The sequence below is a fragment of the Glycine soja genome, chromosome 15, assembly GCF_004193775.1.
Source record: "Glycine soja cultivar W05 chromosome 15, ASM419377v2, whole genome shotgun sequence".
Taxonomy (NCBI): domain Eukaryota; kingdom Viridiplantae; phylum Streptophyta; class Magnoliopsida; order Fabales; family Fabaceae; genus Glycine; species Glycine soja.
In genome coordinates, this window is record NC_041016.1 from 26,854,226 (window position 1) to 26,876,955 (window position 22,730).

At 38.7% G+C, this 22,730-nt stretch overlaps 2 protein-coding genes across 2 annotated transcripts; one reads left to right on the plus strand and one right to left on the minus strand.

Annotated features, from left to right (window-relative positions):
* Positions 1-7,916: 7,916 nt before the first annotated feature.
* LOC114386028 lies at positions 7,917-9,184 on the plus strand. Its single transcript, XM_028346040.1, has 2 exons — positions 7,917-8,692; positions 8,842-9,184. The coding sequence occupies exons 1-2, from the start codon at positions 7,917-7,919 to the stop codon at positions 9,182-9,184; spliced, it is 1,119 nt and encodes a 372-aa protein (XP_028201841.1).
* A 9,488-nt stretch (positions 9,185-18,672) lies between these two features.
* LOC114388220 (leucine-rich repeat receptor-like protein kinase TDR) lies at positions 18,673-22,367 on the minus strand. Its single transcript, XM_028348588.1, has 2 exons — positions 19,638-22,367; positions 18,673-19,251 (listed from the first exon to the last, which is right to left on the minus strand). Exons 1-2 carry the CDS (start codon positions 22,192-22,194, stop codon positions 18,926-18,928), a joined length of 2,883 nt encoding a protein of 960 aa, XP_028204389.1. The 5' UTR covers positions 22,195-22,367; the 3' UTR covers positions 18,673-18,925.
* Between the last annotated feature and the right edge of the window lie 363 nt (positions 22,368-22,730).

Consider the following 22,730-nt stretch of genomic DNA (forward strand, 5'->3'; position numbering starts at 1 on the left):
AACTTATGTGTTTACAATAGTCAATTTTAGTTAGCATATGTTGGAAAACAACAACAGGAGCTTAAGGAAATTTAAATTGACATAAAAATGTTACTACAAATACTTTTACATGTATTCTTCAACATATTCATTTGTTTTCGCTTCCTTCTCCCCGCATATGATTTATTGGTGGAATGTTGTGTGAAACATGAAAAATTTATGCAAAATTTATTGAATAAATTAATTAAAGATATTTTTTGAAATCAAATCCTTTTATGATTTTTAGTTGTAAGTTATCATGTAGTGTGAGTTATTACATGTCTTGAGTTATTTATGAATTGTTAATGTCAAATTGACTCATTTAAATAGTCGATTTCAATTTAGAACTCAAATTTATTTATTTAATTCAACAATTGAGCTTAATCAAGCATTTAGCAAATTGTACTCGGGCATCATGAATAACTCAGCTCCTTACCCTCCAACTTTCTATCCAAATATCCAAACATAGCTTGAATATGGAATAATTTTTCATTTAATCCTTAAATTTGTATCATGTTGTCATATTAGTCTCTAAAATTAAGAAAATATCAAATTAGTTTCTCAATTTTTTAAAAGTTTTATTTAAGTCCATAAAATTAATCATTTTTTTCCAATTTGGGTCCCTAAACATGCATTATTACTATCACTTAATTAAGTCCTTAGAGTAGAAATCAAAATATTAAAAAAAAGCTCATTAATTTTAAATAGTTAAATAAGAAGACATATCTTGTGAGAAAACTTTTCTAATATGAGGTTGGAAACATTAAATTTAAACCATACATTCATATATAAATAATTAAGATTTAATATAATATAATTACTTAAAAATTCTTGTAATATTTTAAAAAATTCACATGGCGTGTTCTAATCTTGACTATTCAAGATTCCTTTACTCTCCTATATAAAATAAGCCCTCTTACTATATGTGTTATCTTAAATAAAATCCCAAAAAAAAAAGTTTAGGAATTTATTTGTGTCTTTTCTTTTTCTTAATTTTTTTTTTTTAAAACTTGGCAGAAGGATATGCCCAGGTGGTATCTGAAATGCAAACCGTCGTCATGAACCTCCCCAACCCCACCATAGCATTCACAACACCACCCAACTACATTGCGAGACTCTCCCACTTCCTCACCCTTAACTCCTACACCCATATCTGGTGTCTCACGCTCCTCATCCAATCCACACCCTCTGCCTTAACCTCATTCCTTTCCCCTCACTCTCTCCACACCTTCTCCGCCATCGCCTTCACCTCCTGCACCACAATCCAATCCTTCCTCCAAGCCTCCCTCCCTGATGCAGGATCATAAAAATTGTTAGTTAGCCTTAGGACAAGTAGCAAGTCCTGAGTCATTAGTTGTTAAATTGTAACTGAACTGCTATATATATATATATATATATATATATATATATATGTATGTAGCAATTTTAGCATGGGGGTATTCATTCAATCTTTGTAAGAAATTCTCTCTGTGATTTCCAATCCAGTCAATAAAGATCCCTTGTTCGATGTCCATTCTATTTCGTGGATTCCCTACTCTTTTCTTGGTTATTCTTCGAGGTCCTTCCTTCCTAGAACAACCATAACAATTGGTATCAGAAGGTGACCTTCCAAGCTACGACTCCACCATGGCTGATAATACCAAAAATCAAACGTATATTCATGAAATTGAAGAACGTCTCAATACGTGAATGGAAGAATGATTCATGGATATTGGAGTTTCATTGTAGCGCACGATCGAGGATATGTTTTGACGCCACGAAAATTCTTGCTCATCAGGTTCTGGCGCGTCTTCCCAGCCCTATTCATGTAACACAGTAACACTAGGCTCACACATTTGGATTTTCCCCGAGTCAATGGCGAGGGCGTCAAGAACTAGATCATCCAGTGTGACACTTTCTTTTCGGTTGATCAAACCCCCGAAGAGTACAAGGTGCGCTTGGCTATGGTCTATTTTGAAGGCAAAGCTCTCTAATGGCACAGTGCGTATGTGAAGAATGTGGGACTCAATAAATGGCCCTTATGGAAAGACTATACACAAATATTGATTAACAGATTTGGTGAAGTTTGCGAGGATCCAATGGCTGAACTGATGAGACTTCGATAGAAAGGCGTTGTTACTGATTATCACACTAAATTTGATGCAATTGTTTCAAGAATTGACTTATCTGAGGCTCATCAATTGAGTTGCTTTCTTGGTGGTTTGCAAATGGAGATTCAAATGATGGTTAGAATGTTCCAACCAACCTCTGTTATGAAAGCCTTTTCCCTAGCTAAGATGTATGAAAATGCCAATGCCACTACCATGCAAGCTAAACCATTCTCTAAAACCCTCAAACCCAAACCTGTAGGAAAGCCACCACTCTTACCAAACCCTCCCAAAACCTTAGAACCTATGAAACCTAAAACACAAACCACTAAACAGCTAACCCCCGTGATCGAAGCTTACTTATGGGCTTCTATGGAGGCTAGATCTTTGAGCTTCAATGGGGTCCTTTAATGGTGATTTTCCACCATGGAGATGCAGCAGAAGACAAAGGAAAAGAGGTGAGAGGAGGTGCCATCCATTAAGGAATAAGCCATGGAAGGTGGAGCTTCACCACCAAAATGAGCCTTGGATAAGAAGCTTGGAGATGATGCTTCAATGGAGGAAAAGAAAAAGAGAAGGGGGGAGCATGAAATTGAAGGAATAAAAGAGGGAGAGAAGTGGAACTTTGAAGTGTGTCTCATAAGACTTTCATTCATCAAAGTTACAACAAGTGTTACACATGTTTCTATTTATAGACTAGGTAGCTTCCTTGAGAAGCTTTCTTGAGAAAACTTCCTTGAGAATCTTCTTTGAGAAAACTTCCTTGAGAAGCTAGAGCTTAGCTACACACACCCCTCTCATAACTAAGCTCACCTCCTTGAGAAGCTTCCTTAAGAAGATTCCTAAAGAAGCTAGAGCTTAGCTACACACACCTCCCTAATAGCAAAGCTCACCTCCTTGAGATGAGAAGCTAGAACTTAGCTACACACCCCCTATAATAGCTAAGCTCACCTCCATTCCAAAAATACATGAAAATACAAAAAAAAAAAGTCCCTACTACAAAGACTACTCAAAATGCCCTGAAATACAAGGCTAAAACCCTATACTACTAGAATGGCCAAAATACAAGGCCCAAAAGAAGGAAAAACCTATTCTAATATTTACAAAGAAGAGTGGATCCAACCTTGACTCATGGGCTCAAAAATCTACCCTAAGGTTCATGAGAACCCTATGGCCTTCTTTAGTAGCTCTAGCCCAAGCCTCTTGGAGTCTTCTATCCAATATCCTTGGGGGGTAGGATTGCATCATCCCCTCCACCTTGGAAAGGATTTGACCTCAAATCCCGAGGTTCTTCATATGCTAGGCTCGTTCCCTCGACACCTGTAAAAAGAATAAAAACATGTGTATTAGTGGTGTTGGGTATGTTAGAGTAGGGTAAGGTCTGAAAACCCCTTTCATGGACATCTTCCCATAAGGGAACATGGTTCCTCACCAACTTAATGAGTGGTGCTACAAGTATAGAAAAATATGGAACAAACCTTTTGTAAAAGTTTGTTAAGTCATGGCAGCCCCAGATTTCCCTTATACTTGGTGGAGTGGGCCAATCAAGAATGACCTTTATTCTCTTAGGGTCCGTGGGATCCCCTTGATCACTATTTAAAAAATTAAGGAAAGTAATGCAATAAAGCGTACCTTTTTCTATATTTTTATGTTGATTATTCCTACAAAAAAGAATACGACAAACCTAAGGTGTCCCATATAAGCACCTAAGTTTGTATTAAAACCAAAAATAAGAACAAACCTACCTAATGAGTCCCTATGTACATGAATCATGAAGACGTTGGGTGCATGACTGATTTTACAAAAGAGGGTTGCAACACTCAACATATTCATCATATCACTTATTGTAGGGATTTGGTGCCTAATAATACCTATTTTTGGCACCAACAAAGCACAAGGATTTAAGCTCACCCTCATCCAACAACTCCTTTACTTGGGGAATAACCTCAAGCCCAAGAGGTGTGGCAGTGCTAACAAGTGTCTTTTTACAATGGAGAAGATGTGGAGGTTGTCTAAGAGGGGAAGTTTCTTTAATATTTGTCTTTATTTCAAAATGACTTTCCTTCTTAACTAACCTCTTGGAGGAGACACTTATCTCCTTACACTCCTCCTTAACCATTAAAGGTTGCCCTTCATCTTGGGGGTAGATTTCTTCACTAGATTCTTCCCTTTTTGCTTCTTCACTTTCACTAGAGGAAGGTGAAGTAGTAGCCTCATCTTGGCTACTATAAATGTCTTGGCCCCTCCTAATCATGTTTTTCTTGGTGGGGCATTTAGAAGTAATGTTTCATCTTCCAAGACATTTAAAGCACTTCATGGAGCTAGTCTTCTCTTGCATACTAGCCTTAGGGGCTTGCTTTTCTATTTTCTTTCCCTTATCATCTTTGGGCTTAGAAGGTGTCACCCCTAAGATGCCTTGACCTTGGTCTTTCTTTGGATAAGAGTGAGAGCCATAAGATTTTGAAGTAGACTTATTTTTAAGTTGTTGCTCTACCCTTATTTCCCAATCTAAGTTAGCCTCTACATTGTCCTTCCCATGGAAGTATGATAGGTTAATGTTAGCCTCTTGAGGCTTTCTTTCCTTTTCTCTTCTATGGGAGTGAGGTCTAAGATGTGACCTATGCCTTCCTTCGTAATAGTCACGAAGTTCTCCACTTAGGCTCTTGCAAGAGTTATGACTACTATAGGAGGCATGTTTTTCTCTTTTCATTTCTTTCATTATTTTTCTTCTTTCTTCCTCTCTTATTTTCTTTCTTTCATCTTGACTTATTTCTTCCACTCTTTTTTTTCCTTTTTCTTTTCTCTCTTGTTTTTCTTTCCATAACTTGAGGGAACTCAACTCATCTAAGATTTTAGATAAAGGGTCTTTATGACTAGTACCCTCGCCATTAACACTAGATGAATGATGACTCATGTTGGTTCCTAAGTTGTGGTTTTTTCTTGTTGGAGGTTTGAAAACAAAAGGTAAAAGAAACTATGGTTGAAATTAGCCAAAATAAACACTAAAAGAGGTGTGAAAGATAAGGTAAAAAACTAATTGGTAAAAGGAAAGCTATCTAGGCGGTTTGACAATGGAAGGTAAAGGAAATAAGCTATGAAAGTAAGCAAGAAATGTAAACTAGGAGAATCCTAAGAGTGTTTGGATGACCACATTCAAGGTTCCCAACAAAACACTCACTATCCTAAGGAAAAATTGCCTAAAATTATTACACACAAATGGAAGTTTGGTAACCTATTAGAGGTTCCTAACACACTTCCAATGAAAGGCCTTTTTGTTACAAAACATGAAAGCAATGAAGGTAAGTAAATTGAAAATTACAAAATGGTTCTCAATTTTGGTGGTTGTTCTCTCTTTGGTGATTCACTCAATTTGGAGTGCTTCTTAGTCCAATAGCTCTTAAGGTGGTTGGCCCCTTTCTTCTTGACTCAAATTCTTCAATGGATGGCACCAATCCTCCTTCCAATTCCCTATATGGCAACCCACAAACAAGGAAACAAAGAGACAAGCAATAACCAAAGACCAAAAAAAATGAAATGAAAGCTAAACCAATGGAGTTTTAACAAGACAATTTTTCAACGATTACTCAACAATTAAAGCAATGAAAAGGACATAGAAGCAAGCTAGGACTCAAAGAGAAACTTAGAATGGCTCTAGAGTAGAGTAAAAACACTATAAAAAAAGACTCAACAAACCTCTAGCTTTGGAACTTGTTTTCAGAGTAATTTTCAATTGAAATTTCAGAACTGAGATTGGTATAACATAGGCACCAATTATAGAATAAATTTTGAGCCAAAAGAACAAGCACACTTCCCTTTCACTTTTTTTTCTGGATACTGATTTTTCTGCCAACTTGTGTAATTTTTAGTATGCTTTCCTTTTATCAAAATCACTTGTTTCTTTTTGTATAAATTTTTTCCAGATGTCTAGAAAATTAAGTAAAAATTTCAGCTCAAAATTCGAAGTAACCAATTCTCAGTAATTTTTACAAGTTTGTATGTCCAAGCTGCCAGCACCAGCGATTTTTTTTTTTTAAGCATGGTATATTGATTGCCTTGGGCTTACTTTCAACCTTCCTATGTATGTTGAACTCACTAGGATTGTTTACCACAATTTTATGAGTTCAATATTCACTTAGGATCAACATTTCAGCCAGCAATTCAATCACCAAAACTTAAATTCACAATAGACACAATCATAAGGAAACCTAAAAGTTCAAGAAAAGGTTCACAATCAAAAACTCTCTAAGAATTTTGCATGAACATGTTAAGGACTAATTAACATGAAAGATTTGACTCAAATCAAATAATAGGCTAAAAGAATTTCATACACTCGTGAACAAATGAGTTAGACAAAGAAACAAGAAAAATAAAATTCAGCACAACATAAGAAATCTTATGTGACAAGTTTCATGACTAGACATGACTTCTATGACAAAACTACAATAGGTGAACAAGTCACTCTAGATTTTTGAGTTTTTCTTCTACTTTAATATTTTTGTAAGAATTTTATGGTTTAGGTTTCAGCCACAAAAAATAACAAGACAAAACTCAAAGGAACCTAAACTCAACACAATTCATGGTTCAAGAACAAGAACAAGAAATTTGAACCATAGAAAATCAAATCTAGCTTCTATAGCAAGTTTAATCAGTGGAAACTCTAAAGAATCATTTTAACAACATTTAGCACAAGACATGTGAGGAGATACATGGAGAAAAATGAAGAAACAACAATGGAAGAAAAGGTAAAGCAAAATAATTAATGGAGGTTTAAGGAGCACCTACTTGAAGCCCTTGTGCTCTGATTACCACTTGATGGATGCTTGCTTGTGGGGCTTCTATGGAGGCTGGATCTTTGAGCTTCAATGGGGTCCTTTAATGGTGATTTTCCACCATGGAGATGCAGCGGAAAACAAAGGAAAAGAGGTGAGAGGAGGCGTCATCCATTAAGGAATAAGCCATGGAAGAAGAAGCTTCACCACCAAGATGAGCCTTGGATAAGAAGCTTGGAGATGATGCTTCAATGGAGGAAAAGAAAGAGAGAAGGGGGGAGCACGAAATTGAAGGAATAAAAGAGGGAGAGAAGTGGAACTTTGAAGTGTGTCTCATAAGACTTTCATTCATCAAAGTTACAACAAGTGTTGCACATGTTTCTATTTATAGACTAGGTAGCTTCCTTGAGAAGCTTTCTTGAGAAAAATTCCTTGAGAATCTTTGAGAAAACTTCCTTGAAAAGCTAGAGCTTAGCTACACACACCCCTCTCATAACTAAGCTCACCTCCTTGAGAAGCTTCCTTAAGAAGATTCCTAAAGAAGCTAGAGCTTAGCTACACACACCTCCCTAATAGCTAAGCTCACCTCCTTGAGATGAGAAGCTAGAGCTTAGCTACACACCCCCTATAATAGCTAAGCTCACCTCCATTCCAAAAATACATTAAAATACAAAAAAAGTCCCTACTACAAAGACTACTCAAAATGCCCTGAAATACAAGACTAAAACCCTATCCTACTAGAATGGCCAAAATACAAGGCCCAAAAGAAGGAAAAACCTATTCCAATATTTACAAATAAGAGTGGATCCAACCTTGACCCATGGGCTCAAAAATCTACCCTAAGGTTCATGAGAACCCTAGGGCCTTCTTTAGTAGCTCTAGCCCAAGCCTCTTGGAGTCTTCTATCCAATACCCTTGGGGGGTAGGATTGCATCACCCTGCCTATATGAGTGAAAGGAGGGCTAAGGGTCTCTATTATTTCTATGAAGAACCCTTTACCCCTGCCCATAGCCAAACTCATAAGAAAATCTAAATCCACATCATGGAAATAGCTGAGAATTTGGACTCTAATGAAGACCTAGGACCTACTGAAAACCCTCCTGATGACACCAATCTGGAACCCTTGATTTTAGTAAATGCCCTAACTGGAGTAGCCAAGTTTCGGACCATGAGAGTCACTGGTCAGGTAAGAAAGAAGCCCCTACACATTCTCATTGACAATGGGAGCACCCATAATTTCTTAGATGTTAATGTAGCCAAGAAGCTAGGGTGCAAAATTGAAGATATGGATCCTGTTAGTGTCATTGTGGCTGATAGGGCTAGAGTGCAGATTAATACTATGGTGAAAGGGTTCTCTTGGCTTATACAGAACACTATATTCAGTTCAGATATCTTGCTATTACCCTTAGGCTGCTGTGATATGGCTCTTGGTATCGAATGGCTGATTACATTGGGGAATATCACATGGAACTTTGACAAGTTAACCATGGAGTTCACTGCTCAAGGAAAAAGGCATGTCTTGAGAGGCAATTCTTCTACAAATATTAAGATAACTAGGAAGCAGCGGATACATAAGACACTAGCTACAGGAGTTCACATTTCTATGTTGCAAGTATGTGAGTCTGAAGAAGGATTGCTGCTCCACTCCCTGTCCACTCATGATACATCTTCCTCAATTCCTGACAGTATTGATAAATTGCTACTTCAATATGAAGATTTGTTTGCAGTACCCACTACTCTACCACCTAGAAGACCAGATCATGATCATACTATTCCCTTGGTGCAAGGAACTAACCCTGTGAATAAGAGACCATACAGGTATTCTAAACAACAGACGGACATAATAGATTAATTGGTACAAGATTCTTAAAGAGTGGTGTTATCCAGAATAGCAGTAGTCCTTAAAGCAATCCTGTAGTGTTGGTTGGTAAAAAGGATGGAATTTGGAGGCTTTGCATTGATTACAGGGACCTCAACAAGAGTACAGTAAAAAATAGGTTCCCTATAGCCTTGGTTGATGATCTATTGGATGAGCTACATGGCTCTACTGTATTTTCCAAAATTGACTTAAGGTCTGGCTATAATCAAGTCAGAATGGTGGAGGCAGATGTACATAAAACAACTTTCAAAACTCATTCAGGGCATTATGAGTACTTGGTTATGCTTTTTGGCTTAACCAATGCCCCTGCCACATTTCAGGGCTTAATGAATTCGGTGTTTCAAGAATACTTGAGGAGGTTCCTGTTGGTCTTTTTTGACGACATTCTGATTTACAGCAAGAGCATGGAGGATCACTTGCATCATTTATAAACAGTCTTGTCTACCATGAGAGCAAATGCCTTGTTGGCCAAGAAATCTAAATGCTACTTTGGGGTTACTCGAGTAAAATACTTAGGACATTTTATCACTGGAGAGGGAGTCTCTATTGACCTTGCTAAGGTGGAAGCAGTGAGGAATTGGCCACTTCCTCAGACCCCCAAACAGTTGTGAGGATTTTAGGGTTTGGCAGGCTATTATAGAAGGTTTATGTGGAGATATCGCACCATAGCCAAACCACTAAATGGCATGTTGAAAAAAGATAGTTTTTCTTGGTCTGAGGAAGCCAAGCTTGCAATTCAGTGTCTTAAGGATCAGTTAAGCCAGGCACCTATATTGGCCTTACCTGATTTTTCAAAGACTTTTATAGTGGAGGTTGATGCCTCAAGAGTGGGGTAGGAGCTGTTCTCATGCAAGATCACCATCCCATAGCCTTTATAAGCAGAAGCTTGAATGTTCAGCAACAATCCCTGTCAACCTATGAGAAGGAGTTACTAGCTGAGGTGTTTGCTGTACAAAAATGGAGGCATTACATATTACCTAAGCAGTTTGTAATCAAAACTGATCACAGAAGTCTCAAGTATATTCTTGACCAGAGACTTTCCACAGCTTTCCAACAAAAATGGTTGGTAAAACTTATGGAATTTGATTTCATTATTGAATATAAGCAGGGAAATGAGAACCAAGCTGCTGATGCATTTTCAAGAGTTGAATGTGCTACTATTTCCATTCACCAACCCGATTCTGATCTACTAGAGAGAATCAAAGCATCTTGGCAAGGTGATGATGCCTTACAAAAATTGATTGCTGAAGTTACGAAAGATCCTTCTTCACATAAGGATTTCTCTTGGTCAGGTGGGGAATTAAGGAGGACAGGGAAACTGGTCATTGGTAAAAATCTTGAATTGAGAAAGGAAATACTTAATTGGTTGCACTCTTCATCCTGCGGTGGTCATTTAGGGAGAGATGCCACTTATCAAAAAGTCAAGACAATGGTGTACTGGAAAGGATTGTCTAAGGATGTTAAAAGGTTTGTCCATCAATGTACTACTTGCCAGCAATGTAAGTATGATAATTCTGCCTCTCCTGGGTTGCTACAACCACTCCCAGTCCCTGATCTTATTTGGCAGCACATTACCATGGACTTCATAGAGGGTCTTCCCAATTCCTTTAGAAAACAAGTAATCTTTGTTGTTGTTGACAGGCTGAGCAAGGCTGCTTATTTCATAGCATTACAGCACCTATATACTGCTTCTGATGTGGCCCAATGCTTTATGGATAATGTCTTTAAAGCACCTAATGCAGTGCCTCTGTTTTTTCAGAAATCATGACAGAAGCGCTTAGTGCAGCTGTGCGCTTAGCGTGACCTCCTGACGTTTTTTTTTTAAAAAAAAAAAAAAAAACTCAAGTGCTTAGCCTAGCTCTTCGCGCTAAGCGTAGCTAACAATTCAAGTTCCAGAGGCATACCTGGGCTTAGCATAGCAAAGCACGCTTAGCGATGACAGTAGCTATGATTGGTCCTGCAAAATGCATTTAGCCTACGAAGTTAGGCTTAGCGTGCAACCAGGCTTCAACTTACAGAGAGTGATTCAAGCTTAGTGCCAGTACATGCGCTAAGCGCACTTCTAATGATTTCAAAATAGAATGATGTTGGCGCTTAGCGCATCCTTTCCCCACTAAGCCCAGCTTGAAAGCTCAACTTATAGAATGAATCTGGGGCTTAGGGCAGGATGGCGCACTTAGTGCAGCTATAAAAAAATTTCACAGAGAGGAAGTGGCGCTTAGCGCATCATCCACACTAAACCCACTGCTTAAGGTGCAACTTACAGTGAAGATGTTGGGCTTAGCACAGTGATGTGCGCTTAGCTGAACCATTCAGCCAATGAATCAGGGGTCTTTGCGCTTAGCGCGAGCAAGCTTGGCTTAGCGCGTGAAGAGATGGCACTTAGCGCAAGGTTTGCGCTTAGCGGATAAGCAATCTGAAAATTTTTCTAAGTCATTTTCTGCTTATCTCTTCACACATAATTTAAAAACCCTTTTTGTTTATTACTAAACAAACTGAAATAAATCACAATCACAAGCAAGATGTCCTAACTACATGCAAGAAATAAAAAATGAAGATAGAGAAGGGAAAGAAAAGTTGGGTTGCCTCCCAGTAAGCGCTTCTTTAACATCACTAGCTTGACGCATCATCCTGTTATCCAGGATCCAGTAAAGTTCCCACTTCAAGGACCTTCTTCTCAGGTCTTCTTTCCTCCATCACATGAACTTTAAAACAAACATTCCGGTTAGGTGGCTCTTTATCTTCATGAAATAGATCAAAGCTGATTTTCTGATCTTCTATGCCCATTTGCAACATCTTTTTTCCCATATCTACTACACAGCTTGCAGTAGACATGAATGGGCGGTCAAGAATGAGAGGAATATCAGCATCCTCTTCTATGTCTATCACCACAAAATCAGCTGGAAATATAAGGTGTTTAACCTTCACCAAAACATCTTCAATCACTCCATACGGTCTTGTGATGGAGCGATCAACTAACTGAAGGATCATGCGGATAGGCATTATCTCGAGCTCTCCAAGTCGCCAGCACACGGAGATAGGCATTAAGTTGATACTAGCTCCCAAGTCTATGAGAGATTTTCCTACAACAACCTCACCAATGGAACACGATATCATGACAACTCCAGGATCTTTGTGCTTAGGTGGAAGAATGCGTTGAATCACAGCACTACAATTGTCTTCCACCACAATTCTGTCACTATGAATGCATAGAGGGGCATTTTTTGAATTGCTTCTCCAAAGGGCAAAGTAATTTCTAGTTTCTTGAAGATATCAAGAAATCTGGCCAAATGTCTTTCTTTCTCTTTCCGGGAAGGTACCGAAGGATAAGGTACTTCCTTGCCTTCATTTGGAGTAGTATACTTCTTCTTTTCAGTGTTTTCCTCACTGTTGCCTCTCCTCATCTCATCATCGACAACTTTCTCTTTTTGTTTTTCATTTTTCAACTTTTTTTTCTTTTTCTTTTTCTTTTATTGGTGTCTCTTCTTCCTTATCATCTTCAGCCTCCTCATTAATGTCTTCAAGTTCTACAAAATTAGAAACGGGTTCAAGTGCTGGCTTAGGTGCCAGCTGTTGTTTATGTTCCTCCATCTTCTTCTCAGCTTCACTCTTATCCACATGGATTGCCATTCTGCTTCTAGTCATCACGGCTTTACAATCCTCCTTGGAATTTTTTTGTGTATTAGCTATAAAATTGCTTGATGATCTATCCGCCAATTGCATTGCAAGTTGTCCCACTTGGACGTCCAGATTCTTTATGGCAGACTCTGTGCTCTTCTGGTTGGACATAGAAACCTGCACGAACTGAGCTAGAGTCTCTTCCAACTTTGTTGTGCGATCATAGAGACTAGGCCCTTGTTGTTGTGGCCTTGTGGATGGTCCACCTTGATCTCTATTGAATTGATTTCTAGGGTGGTTCCTCTATTGTCCCTACTATTGATTGTATTGCTGGTCATGTTGGAATCCAGAAAATCCTCCTACATTAAAATTGTTTCTGGGCTGATTTCCCATGTAATTGACTTCATGAGTGGTTTGTTCTTCAATAGGGATACAACATCCAGATTCATGAGCTCCCCCACAGATGGTACATCCTGCAACCTGCAAAACAAAAGTATGTGAAGTATGTGCAGAATGAATTTGAGTTGGCAACTTACTTAGTGTTTCAGTCAATGCCTCAAGTTGCTTAGACAACAACTTATTTTGTGCCAACAATGCATCTTGGGAGGTTAGCTCCAATAAACTCTTTTTAGTAGGAATGTGGGCTCTATCTCTCAAAATAGCAATGTCACTTGTAGCCATATTTTCAATGAGATCCATGGCTTCTTCAGGGGTCTTCAATTTGATTTTCCCACCTGCAGAAGCGTCCAATAGTTGCTTGGACTGCGGTCTTAACCCATCTATAAAAATGTTGAGCTGTATCGGTTCTGAGAATCCATGAGTGGGAGTCTTTCTCAATAAATCACAAAATCTTTCCAAGGCCTCACTCAAAGATTCATCGGGAAATTGGTGAAAAGAAGATATGGTGGCTTTGCCTTTTGTAGCCTTAGACTCAGGAAAATATTTCTTTAGAAATTTCTTAAGACTATTACCTTTAAATGAATGAAGCCACCTCTTAGCTTCTCCCGATAAAGAAAATGAAAACAAGCTCAATCGAATTGCATCTTTAGGCACTCCAACCAACCTAATAGTATTGCATATTTCTATGTAGGTGGCTAAGTGTGCATATGGGTCTTCATTTGGTAGTCCATGAAACAAATTATTTTGAATCAACTGAATCAATGATGGTGGATATGTAATGGTTTGGGCTTGAACTTCTGGTTGTGCAATGCTGGTGAAAAATTGTGGCACATTAGAACTTGAAAAATCTTTCAGGGTGACTCTTCTTGGCTCTTCAGCCATTATGTGGTCTTCGATAGGATCTAAATGAGAATGTCCTACAATAGGAAAACTAGAAGATGCCTCAGAAGATTGAGGTTCTTCCCTTGGAATTGCTGCTGCTTCTAAATCCGGCAAAAAAATTCTAATTCTCTCTTGATTACGCCTTCTACAAGTGGCGTTAATCTCCAAATCAATGGGGATCAAATCACCTACAGTAGATCTTCTTTGCATAAAAGGAAACAAAACAACAGTTATCCAATTCAAACAAACGATGAATGTGCTATAACTACTATGTTAGTCAAAAGAATCAATAAATCAAAGAATGCAAAAATAAAGCAATGTTGCAAAACTGAACTAAACTCTACTAACAACTTAGTTCCCCAGCAACGGCGCCATAAATACTTTGTTGACTGCCCATTGCAGTTACTTTTTGCTCAATTATGTTTCAAGAGAATTTCAATGGGGGTTTACCGGAAAGCGCATCGGATCGTCAAGTATTTAAAAATTAAAATGGATGAATCCGAGTATCGAACATAGGGAACTAATGTTAGCCTGAGTTAAGTTCAGAAATGAAGCATTGATGAGAGAACATGTATGATTGATAATTTCTAACAGAATTTAAACTAAACCTTTATGCTAAAAACTATAAAATGCAAGGTAAGTAAAAGTGACAACAGTAGGTAGAAATGTTGGGTCTTTCTAACAAATAAGCTTATGCATATAAATATATTTCTCTAATCAATCATGCTCTTGTGTTCTATGTTGTAGCCTAAATTACTAAACCTCGATCCCTCGTCAGACCGAATCAATCCAAGCTTCGTCCTCAGATCCCTCTTGTTGGACTAGGCCCAATTTAGACGGCCCTCTTAGGTTTAAACTAACTTAAACTGAGTTTTGTCCGCAGATCCCTCTTGTAAGACTAGACTTAGCTCAAGCAGCTTACGAAAGTTTAGCCTAATTTAGCCTAAGCTTCGTCCCCAGATCCCTCTTGTAAGACTAGACCTAGACTAAACAGCATTATTGTAACAACATAATTAAAACCAAAACTTAATCCGCAGATCCCTCTTGTAAGACTAATTTTAGATCATGCTTCAATCAAGTTCTAAGGCAACAGTACATTTCCAAATGCTAAAGTCACCTAACTATGCACACAAATGGATGATCAGACCAAAAGCATACAAACATTAAGCATTGAAGGAAGCATTGAACACAGAAAATATAATCAATTAGATATTAAGTATTTACATCAGTTGTTCATTAGAAATCCCCAACTAAGGTGTTAAGCCAGCCATTATAAAGAAACTCTAACCTCGGCTTCAATGCACAAGTTGCCCCTCTTGCTTTTTCTAGGGCTCTTTTCCCGAAATAGGCACTCTGGAATAGTGTGCACAAGTTTGGGCAAAAGAATGTCAAAAGTGTGTACCCTAATTCTGCACAGAACAGACTTTAAATAGGCTCTGAAATCGCAACGTTGCGCTTAATGCCACCCTCGCGCTTAGCGCGAGTAAGTGGGTTTGGGCTTAGCGCCCCCCTCACGCTTAGCGTGCGGCCTTGATGTTGATGCTTTGCCAGATTTTCCTTCGTGCTAAGCGTGCTGAAGCTGCGCTTAGCGGTTGATGCGCGCTTAGCCCAACTGCTACTTTTTGCACTTCAAAACTTAGCCTCTTTTTCAACTGAAAATGCACAGATTTCATCATTAAATCCAATGGAAATTTTCTGGAGACAGCTAAAACCATAATAACCATAAATTGGGGAACTATACAAGTTTTAGAAAATGATTTCTATACAAAAGTTAGTCATATAAGGCGACTAACATAAATCATGTATGGACAAGCACCCCCAGCTTACTTACCCTATTTACTAGGAGAATCCAAGATTGAACTTGTTGATAAAAGTCTGCGAAAGAGGGAGGAATAGCTTAAGATGGTCAAGTTTCACATGAAAAAGGCACAAGAAAGAATGAAGCAACTGGCTAACAAGAGGAGATCAGATAGGGCCTTTGAAATTGGAGATTTGGTGTTTGTGAAATTACACCCTTATAGACAAGTCTCTGTAGCATTTAGGAGCAGTGCCAAATTAGCTCCAAAATACTATAGACCTTATGCTATAATTGACAAGATTGGATTAGTCGCCTACAAGATCCAATTACCAACTGGATCACTCATCCACGATGTGTTTCATTTATCCCAGTTGAAGAAGTCTGTAGGAGAAGCTAGCACATCAACTCACTGCCCAAGGAATGATGAAGAAACAAGAATCAAGGAGCCAGAGGCAATCATAGAAAGGATGACAGTCAAGAGAGGAAACAAGGTTGTTACTAAGGTACTTGTCAAATGGAAGCATCTTCTGCCAGAGGATGCAACTTAGGAATTCTACTTTGATTTGAAGAAGAAGTTTCCTAACTTTAATCCTTGATGTCAAGGATTAGCTTAAGGAGGGAGGATTGATGCAGGATCATAAAAATAGTTAGTTAGCCTTAGGACAAGTGGCAAGTCCTGAGTGATGTAAGCTCCATTGGAGCTTGTAGGCCTAGGATCTTCTTCATCAATGGATTCCTTTGCTTCTTGGAAGATAAATGGCAGTGGAATGGAGAAGTAAGAGAGAGAGGAGACGACACTTCAAGGAGAAGATGAGTCTAGAAGAAGCTCACCACCATAGGAGGCCATGGATAAGAGCTTGGAGGAAGAAGGAGATGAATGAAGGGAGAGGGAGAGAAGAGCACGAAATTTTGTGTTCTAAAAGAGCTCTGAAATCTAAAGCTAATATTCAAATGATCAAAGTTGAAAAAAATGCACACACATGACCTCTATTTATAGCCTAAGTGTCACACAAAATTGGAGGGAAATTTGAATTTCAATTCAAATTTCACTTGAATTTGAAATTGAATTTGTGGAGCCAAACTTTGGAGCCAAAATTTCACTAATTATGATTAGTGAATTTTAGTTATGGTTCAGCCCACTAATCAAATATCAATTCCAAGATTCTCCACTAAGTGTGCTTAGGTGTCGTGAGGCATGTAAAGCATGAAGGACATGCACAAAGTGAGACTATATGATGTGGCAATGGGGTGTAGTGAGCAAATGCTCACCTCCCCCTCTAAAATTTAATTGGATTGGACTTCTACCAATTCAATTAAATTTATTTCCAACTACACACATCAAATATTCACTTAGTGCATGTGAAATTACAAAACTACCCCTAATACAAAAACTAGTCTAGGTGCCCTAAAATACAAGGGCTAAAAAATCCTATATTTCTAGGGTACCCTACCTACAATATGGAGCCCTAAATACAAGGATCAAATATAATGACATCCTAGTCTAATATGTACAAAGAGAATTGGACCCAAACTTGGCCCATGGGCTCAGAAATCTACCCTGAGGTTCATGAGAATCCTAGGACCTTCTTCAGCAGCTCTAGCTCAATCCTTTTGGAGCCTCTTGCTCATGGCTCTAGTGATTGGTCCCTTCCTAGGGAGGATTGCATCACTGAGTCATTAGTTGTTAAATTGTAACTGAATTGTATATATATATATATATATATATAGCAGTTTCAGCATGGGGGTATTCATTCAATCTTTGTAAGAAATTCTTTGTAATTTCCAATCCAATCAATAAAGATCCCTTGTTCGGTGTCCATTGATTCCCTACTCTTTTCTTGGTTATTCTTCAAGGTCCTTCCTTCCTAGAACAACTGTAACACTCCCTCCCTCTCTTCGATCCTCCACTCCCTCCCCACAGACACACCTTCACCCTTGCCGCCCTCAGCAAAGACGCTGAACTCATTGACACTAATTTCTTCCTTAAAATCCGCAGTAATTCAGATAGCATCCAGGTCCTCTTGTCGCCCACCGCCACACAAAACGCCCTCGTGAGGGCAATCGACGGCGATGGGTGTTGTGCCCGGTTCCACGGGTATTCAGAGTAGAGGAGCAGCCCGTGGTACCGGGCTTTCTCTGGGAGCTTCGGGAGCGCGGGTGGGTCTTGGTGAGAGTGGAGGCCTACGAGACCATTTGAGCTGGGCCAGGATGCGCAGAGGGGATTGTGAGGGCGAGTGAGGAGGAGAGGGGACTGGATGCTGTGGTGTTCACCAGTATCGCTAAGGTGGAGGGGCTACTTAAGAGCTTGAGGGAGTTTGGGTTGGGCTTTGGGGACTTGAGGAGGAGGTGCCCTAAGTTGGTTGTGGCAGCCCATGGGCCTGTTACTGCGGTTGGGGCCCTGAGGCTCAGCGTGGAGGTTGATGTGGTGAGTTCCAAGTTTGGTAGCTTTGATGGCTTTGTTGATGTTTTTAATGTCACGTTCGCAAGGTTTAGAGTTTAGATGTTAGAATTTGAATGTTGGATTTGTTTAGCCTCTTAAGTAAACTGACACCATTTCTTGTGGTATTTTTGTTATAATTCGACTGTACTTCTATTTAGAAAGGGATTGAGCTTGATGGCTATACATTCTTTAAAATATCTCTTGCGCACTTGTATCCATAGTCTATGATTAGATTTGCAAACTTGTTTTAGCATAATCAAATTTCTCCAGTTTGATATGCACTGCTTTAAATATTCTAAGAGAGAGAATTTTACCTCATAATAATTCTATCTTACTCAAATAAGATTATCTTTGATGCAAGATAGATGTAGTCTATACCAAAAAAATAGCACTATATGATTAGTTTTTCATGATTAATCCTGCCTAGGGTAGCTTTGCTATTCTTAGCCGGTCCCAAGCCCGGATAAAAGGAGAGGGTTGTGTTAGGCTTTCGACAGCCAACGTTAAACTTTGTCGAATCTCTATGACATGGATCATTAGTTTTTCATGATTGTTAGCTTCACTACAACTCTACAAGTATACCAAACTGACTATAGTTCTTTAATGCTTTGTAAGGGATTTTACAGTTAATTGAACTTCTTAATTATTATAATTTAATTAGAATCAGTCTAAACTTTTACCCAATTGTCATAAACTGATTAATTAAACTCAGACAATTATTATAAACTCAACTATGTAATAGTAAGAAGTAAAAACCAAAGACGTATTAGATAGAAGAAACGTTTCAGACGACACTCAATCGTAAATATTATGAATATGAATACCGTGAATTCAAATGAATTCCACTTCAAATAAAAAAATATTTTATGAAGTAGACTGACTGAGGCTGGGACAGAATTGTTTGGCACACTGAAACAATGGAAATATCTATTATACAAGCTGCAAACTCCTTTAATTACATACGTGCAAACTTGTTATCTAAGCAATTACTATATGTTTCTAATGGTTTTCAACGCAGTGATGCAAATGAACATTTTATTGCCCTTCTTTCGAAGTTCTTCCATCCTCTAGATGTTTTAACCCTGACAGAAGCTTAAGAACATCTTCCATGGATGGCCGGTCAGATGACCTGCTTCGGGTGCAAAGCATTGCTACCTCAAGAACAAGTTTAATCTCTTGCAATGAACTTGCCGAACTTGCTCCATTCTCATTGTAAATTTCTCTTAAGAGAACCTCCCATGGTTTGCTGTGTATGCTGGCTCCTGAATTTGCCAACCTTTCCCTGGTTAAAATTTCCAGAATCATCTCCCCAAATTTGTAGATATCCATGCTCAGTTCCTCTTTTGTGGCTTCATTGTATTCTGTCACCCAAAATTAGACATAAATCAGTGCGGGATATAACGTTTTCAGAGAGGAACAAAAGGTATGTGCTCTGGCTGGATACAACTATAGACCACCTGGATATAATGTAACCAATTTTTCTAAAAGCTTAAAGTGTTAAATGTAGACAAATGTATCATTTTATATATTATGTGAGATACAGATTCCTTCTGTTTTTATTACAAGGAAGGAAATATGATTTAGAGTTTAATTTTTATACTGTGAACTAATCAGAAATTATTCTAACTTTATAAAATGCAATAGTCCTACCATATATACTAATCTATAGCACATTCTAAGTAAATTCAATAATTGAATGATATATCAATTAATGCATCTGTATATTGCACAAACTTGTTTGTCATACCTGTTTCCCACTTAGTTGTGGTGGGTGATGAGCCTTTGCTCCACCTCGACACATGTTTGAACCCAAATTCTGCCAAATGGGGTTCCATATTTTCATCGAATACAATGTTGCTAGGCCTCAAGTCTCCATGGGGTATAGCTGGGTAACATTCATGGTGAAGGAAGCAAAGTCCCCTTGCAATTCCAACCACTGTTCTGAATTTTGCTGCCCAATCCCATTTCATTTCCATTTTCTCAGCCAAATTCCCATTGGGCAAGTAATCATACAAAAGATAGACTAGGTGCTGGTTGTGGCAGAACCCCAACAATCTGATTAAGTTCTTGTGCCTTGCATTTCCTAGCCTCATTATAAATTCTGACACAACCTTTATGCTTCTTGCTTCCAATTCAATCTTCTTGACCAAAACTGTTATTCCTGTAGGCAGAACAGTCTTTGTAACTGATGGTGATTGAATATCTGTAGGTTTTGTTGTGGCACTGAGGCTTGTCAAAATATCGTTTGCTGTGAATTGAGGTAGACCAGCGAATGAGACCATCTTCCATTGACTTTTGATTCCCCTTCTCAAGTAAAGAATTCCAAAAACAAGTCCCAGAAGGACTATTAACAACCCTACAGAGAGAAGCACAATACGTGTAACCTTCCACGTGCCTTTGCTTCCCAATATTCCAACTGAATCAGGACATGGTTGCAATGGTGCTCCACATAGCTCTGAATTTCCAACAAATGCACTTCTTCCCATCAATTTGAATGACTTTGCTGTTGGTATTGAACCAGAGATATTGTTGAAAGACACATTGAGGAGTTGTAAATTTGAAGAACTACCAAACTTGGCTGGTATGGGGCCATTGAACTTGTTGTTTGATAGGTCCACTACACCAAGAACAGGAATAGAGGCAAGCTCATCAGGTATATGACCTATCAGATTATTGTTGGATAGGTTGATTTTCTCAAGAGCTTGACATTTGGAAACACCGTTTGGGATGGTTCCAGATAAGCTATTGCTATCTAGATCAATAACTGAAATTGATTTGCAGGATTCAAATAGGGGAAGATCACTAGAAATACCACAAGAAGATGCTGAAAAATTCTGAAGTTGGGGCAATGACCATGTTTGGGAAGGGATGATGCCTCCTAATTGCGGATTATAAGAGACATTGAAATACTCCAGTTGGGTGGCTTGAGAAATATCTGAGGGAATCCCACCAACAAAGTTGTTCTTGGACAGATCAACATATAAGATATCAGGAAGATGGCTGAATTTCAAAGTGATTTCTCCTGAGAATGAGTTATCTTCGAGGCGAAGGCGAACGAGGGAAGAACAATTGGAGATTGATGAAAGGCCACCTGTGAATTTGTTTGAAAACAGGATCAGCTTAAACAGTTCTCCACTCGCACAAATGTCTGGTGGTATGCTTCCAACTAAATCATTTGTAGAGGCATCCACCCACTTGAGTTTGGAGTTCCTGCCTAAGCTCGGTGGAAGCGAGCCGGAGAAGCGGTTGTTCCAAATGAGAAGGGTTTCCAAGGATGGAAGTTTTGCAATGCTTTCAGGAACAGTGCCACTCATGTCATTGTACATGACACTGAGCAGCCTCAGGTTCTCTAGCTCTGAGAAGCTTTCAGGAATGGACCCTATAAGGAAGTTATCAGAGAGATCTAAATCTGTGAGAGGTTCTATGATGCTAAGCTCACTTGGTATTGATCCTGTGAGCTGGTTTCTGAAAAGGAAAATGGATTGCAAACTGGTGAGGTTGGAGAGTTGCTTCGGTATAGGACCAGAAAGATTTGCTCCTGCAATGTCAAGATACTGAAGCTGACTCATGTTACCTAATTCAGGAGGAATAAAACCCTGGTATTCGTTGTAGCCAATCTCCATGTGGGTCACTGTTTTGAGGTGACCAAGTTCTGGAGGTATGCTTCCTGTTAGAGAATTTCCTGCAAGATGAAGAAACTCAAGGCTCTTGAAAGAACCATATTCAGGTGGAATTGAACCTCTGAAGTAGCTCCCAGCTAGATTGAGAACCTTAAGGTTTTCAAGCTGTGAAAATTCTGCAGGCAATGGCCCAGAAAAACTGTTGCTAAAGGCATCAAGCACAACCAAGTTTTGGAGTATAGGAATTCCACCTGGGAAGGGACCAGAAAAGTTGTTTCTGCTGATGTCCAAGCTTGTTAAGCTGGTGAGGTTGAAAATCTCAGCTGGGAGCTGCCCAGAGAAGAAATTGTGGCTCAGGTTGAGACTAGTGAGGTTTGTGAAGATGATGAATTGCTTCCCTGAAACCACACCTCCCAATTTCTTCATGGAAAGGTCTATGGAAGTTACAATTGTTGAGTCATTGTTACACTTGATGCCGGACCAAGAACATGCATAGGATTTCCCAGTTAATTTTCCTCCAGAGGGCACCACCCAATTGTGCAAGCTGTTGTCATCATCTACAAGCTCCGATTTTAGGCTGAGAAGTGCCTCTGAGTAAGGGTCAATTGCTAGAACTGCTGATGATACCATGAAGAAGGTAACAAGAATAAGATTTTTGATGTAGAAGCATTTGAAAATCTCCATTGGAACTTGGAGAGCATCACAAGGTAGAGAGGGACAATTGTAAGTACCCTAACGAAAGGCAAATGGTGTCAGAATAATAAAATAAAAGTGTGTGCTGCTGTGTGCATAACTTTTGTTTTGTTGCATCAGGAAATGCATGGGAAATAGAGAAAGGAAATGACACTGTACATCTGAAAGAGGAGAATGACTAGTATTCTTTTTTATATAAAAAAGTTTAGATGAGTAGGCCCGGAACTCCTAAATATCATAATAGATTTTAAGATTTAATGCGTGTTTAGAGAGGTATTTATAAATTATCTATCAATAAAGTTTTTATATTAATAACGAGAATCACACACATATTCTCATGAGATGAGTTCTTTTTATCAATTAAACCAATCTTTATCGGCGAATGACTATTATTCTCATTGATTAGTTGGTTCAAGAATATTAGTATTATTGGGGAGCAAGAGGGGACCCAGCTGTGTTTATTTATGTGGATGGTGTTTGCCATTAGGGAATAAAGCCTTTAAATCAGAAATTATCTTTTTCTAACT

Bases quoted from the DNA above. Each gene is read 5' to 3' on its own strand.
- LOC114386028 (XM_028346040.1), top strand. From the start codon at position 7,917: ATGGAAATAGCTGAGAATTTGGACTCTAATGAAGACCTAGGACCTACT. The intron at 8,693-8,841 runs GTATTCTAAACA...CATTGATTACAG, and splicing joins GTGAATAAGAGACCATACAG to GGACCTCAACAAGAGTACAG.
- LOC114388220 (XM_028348588.1), bottom strand. From the start codon at position 22,194: ATGGAGATTTTCAAATGCTTCTACATCAAAAATCTTATTCTTGTTACC. The intron at 19,252-19,637 runs GTATGACAAACA...TTTGGGTGACAG, and splicing joins CACAACTAAGTGGGAAACAG to AATACAATGAAGCCACAAAA.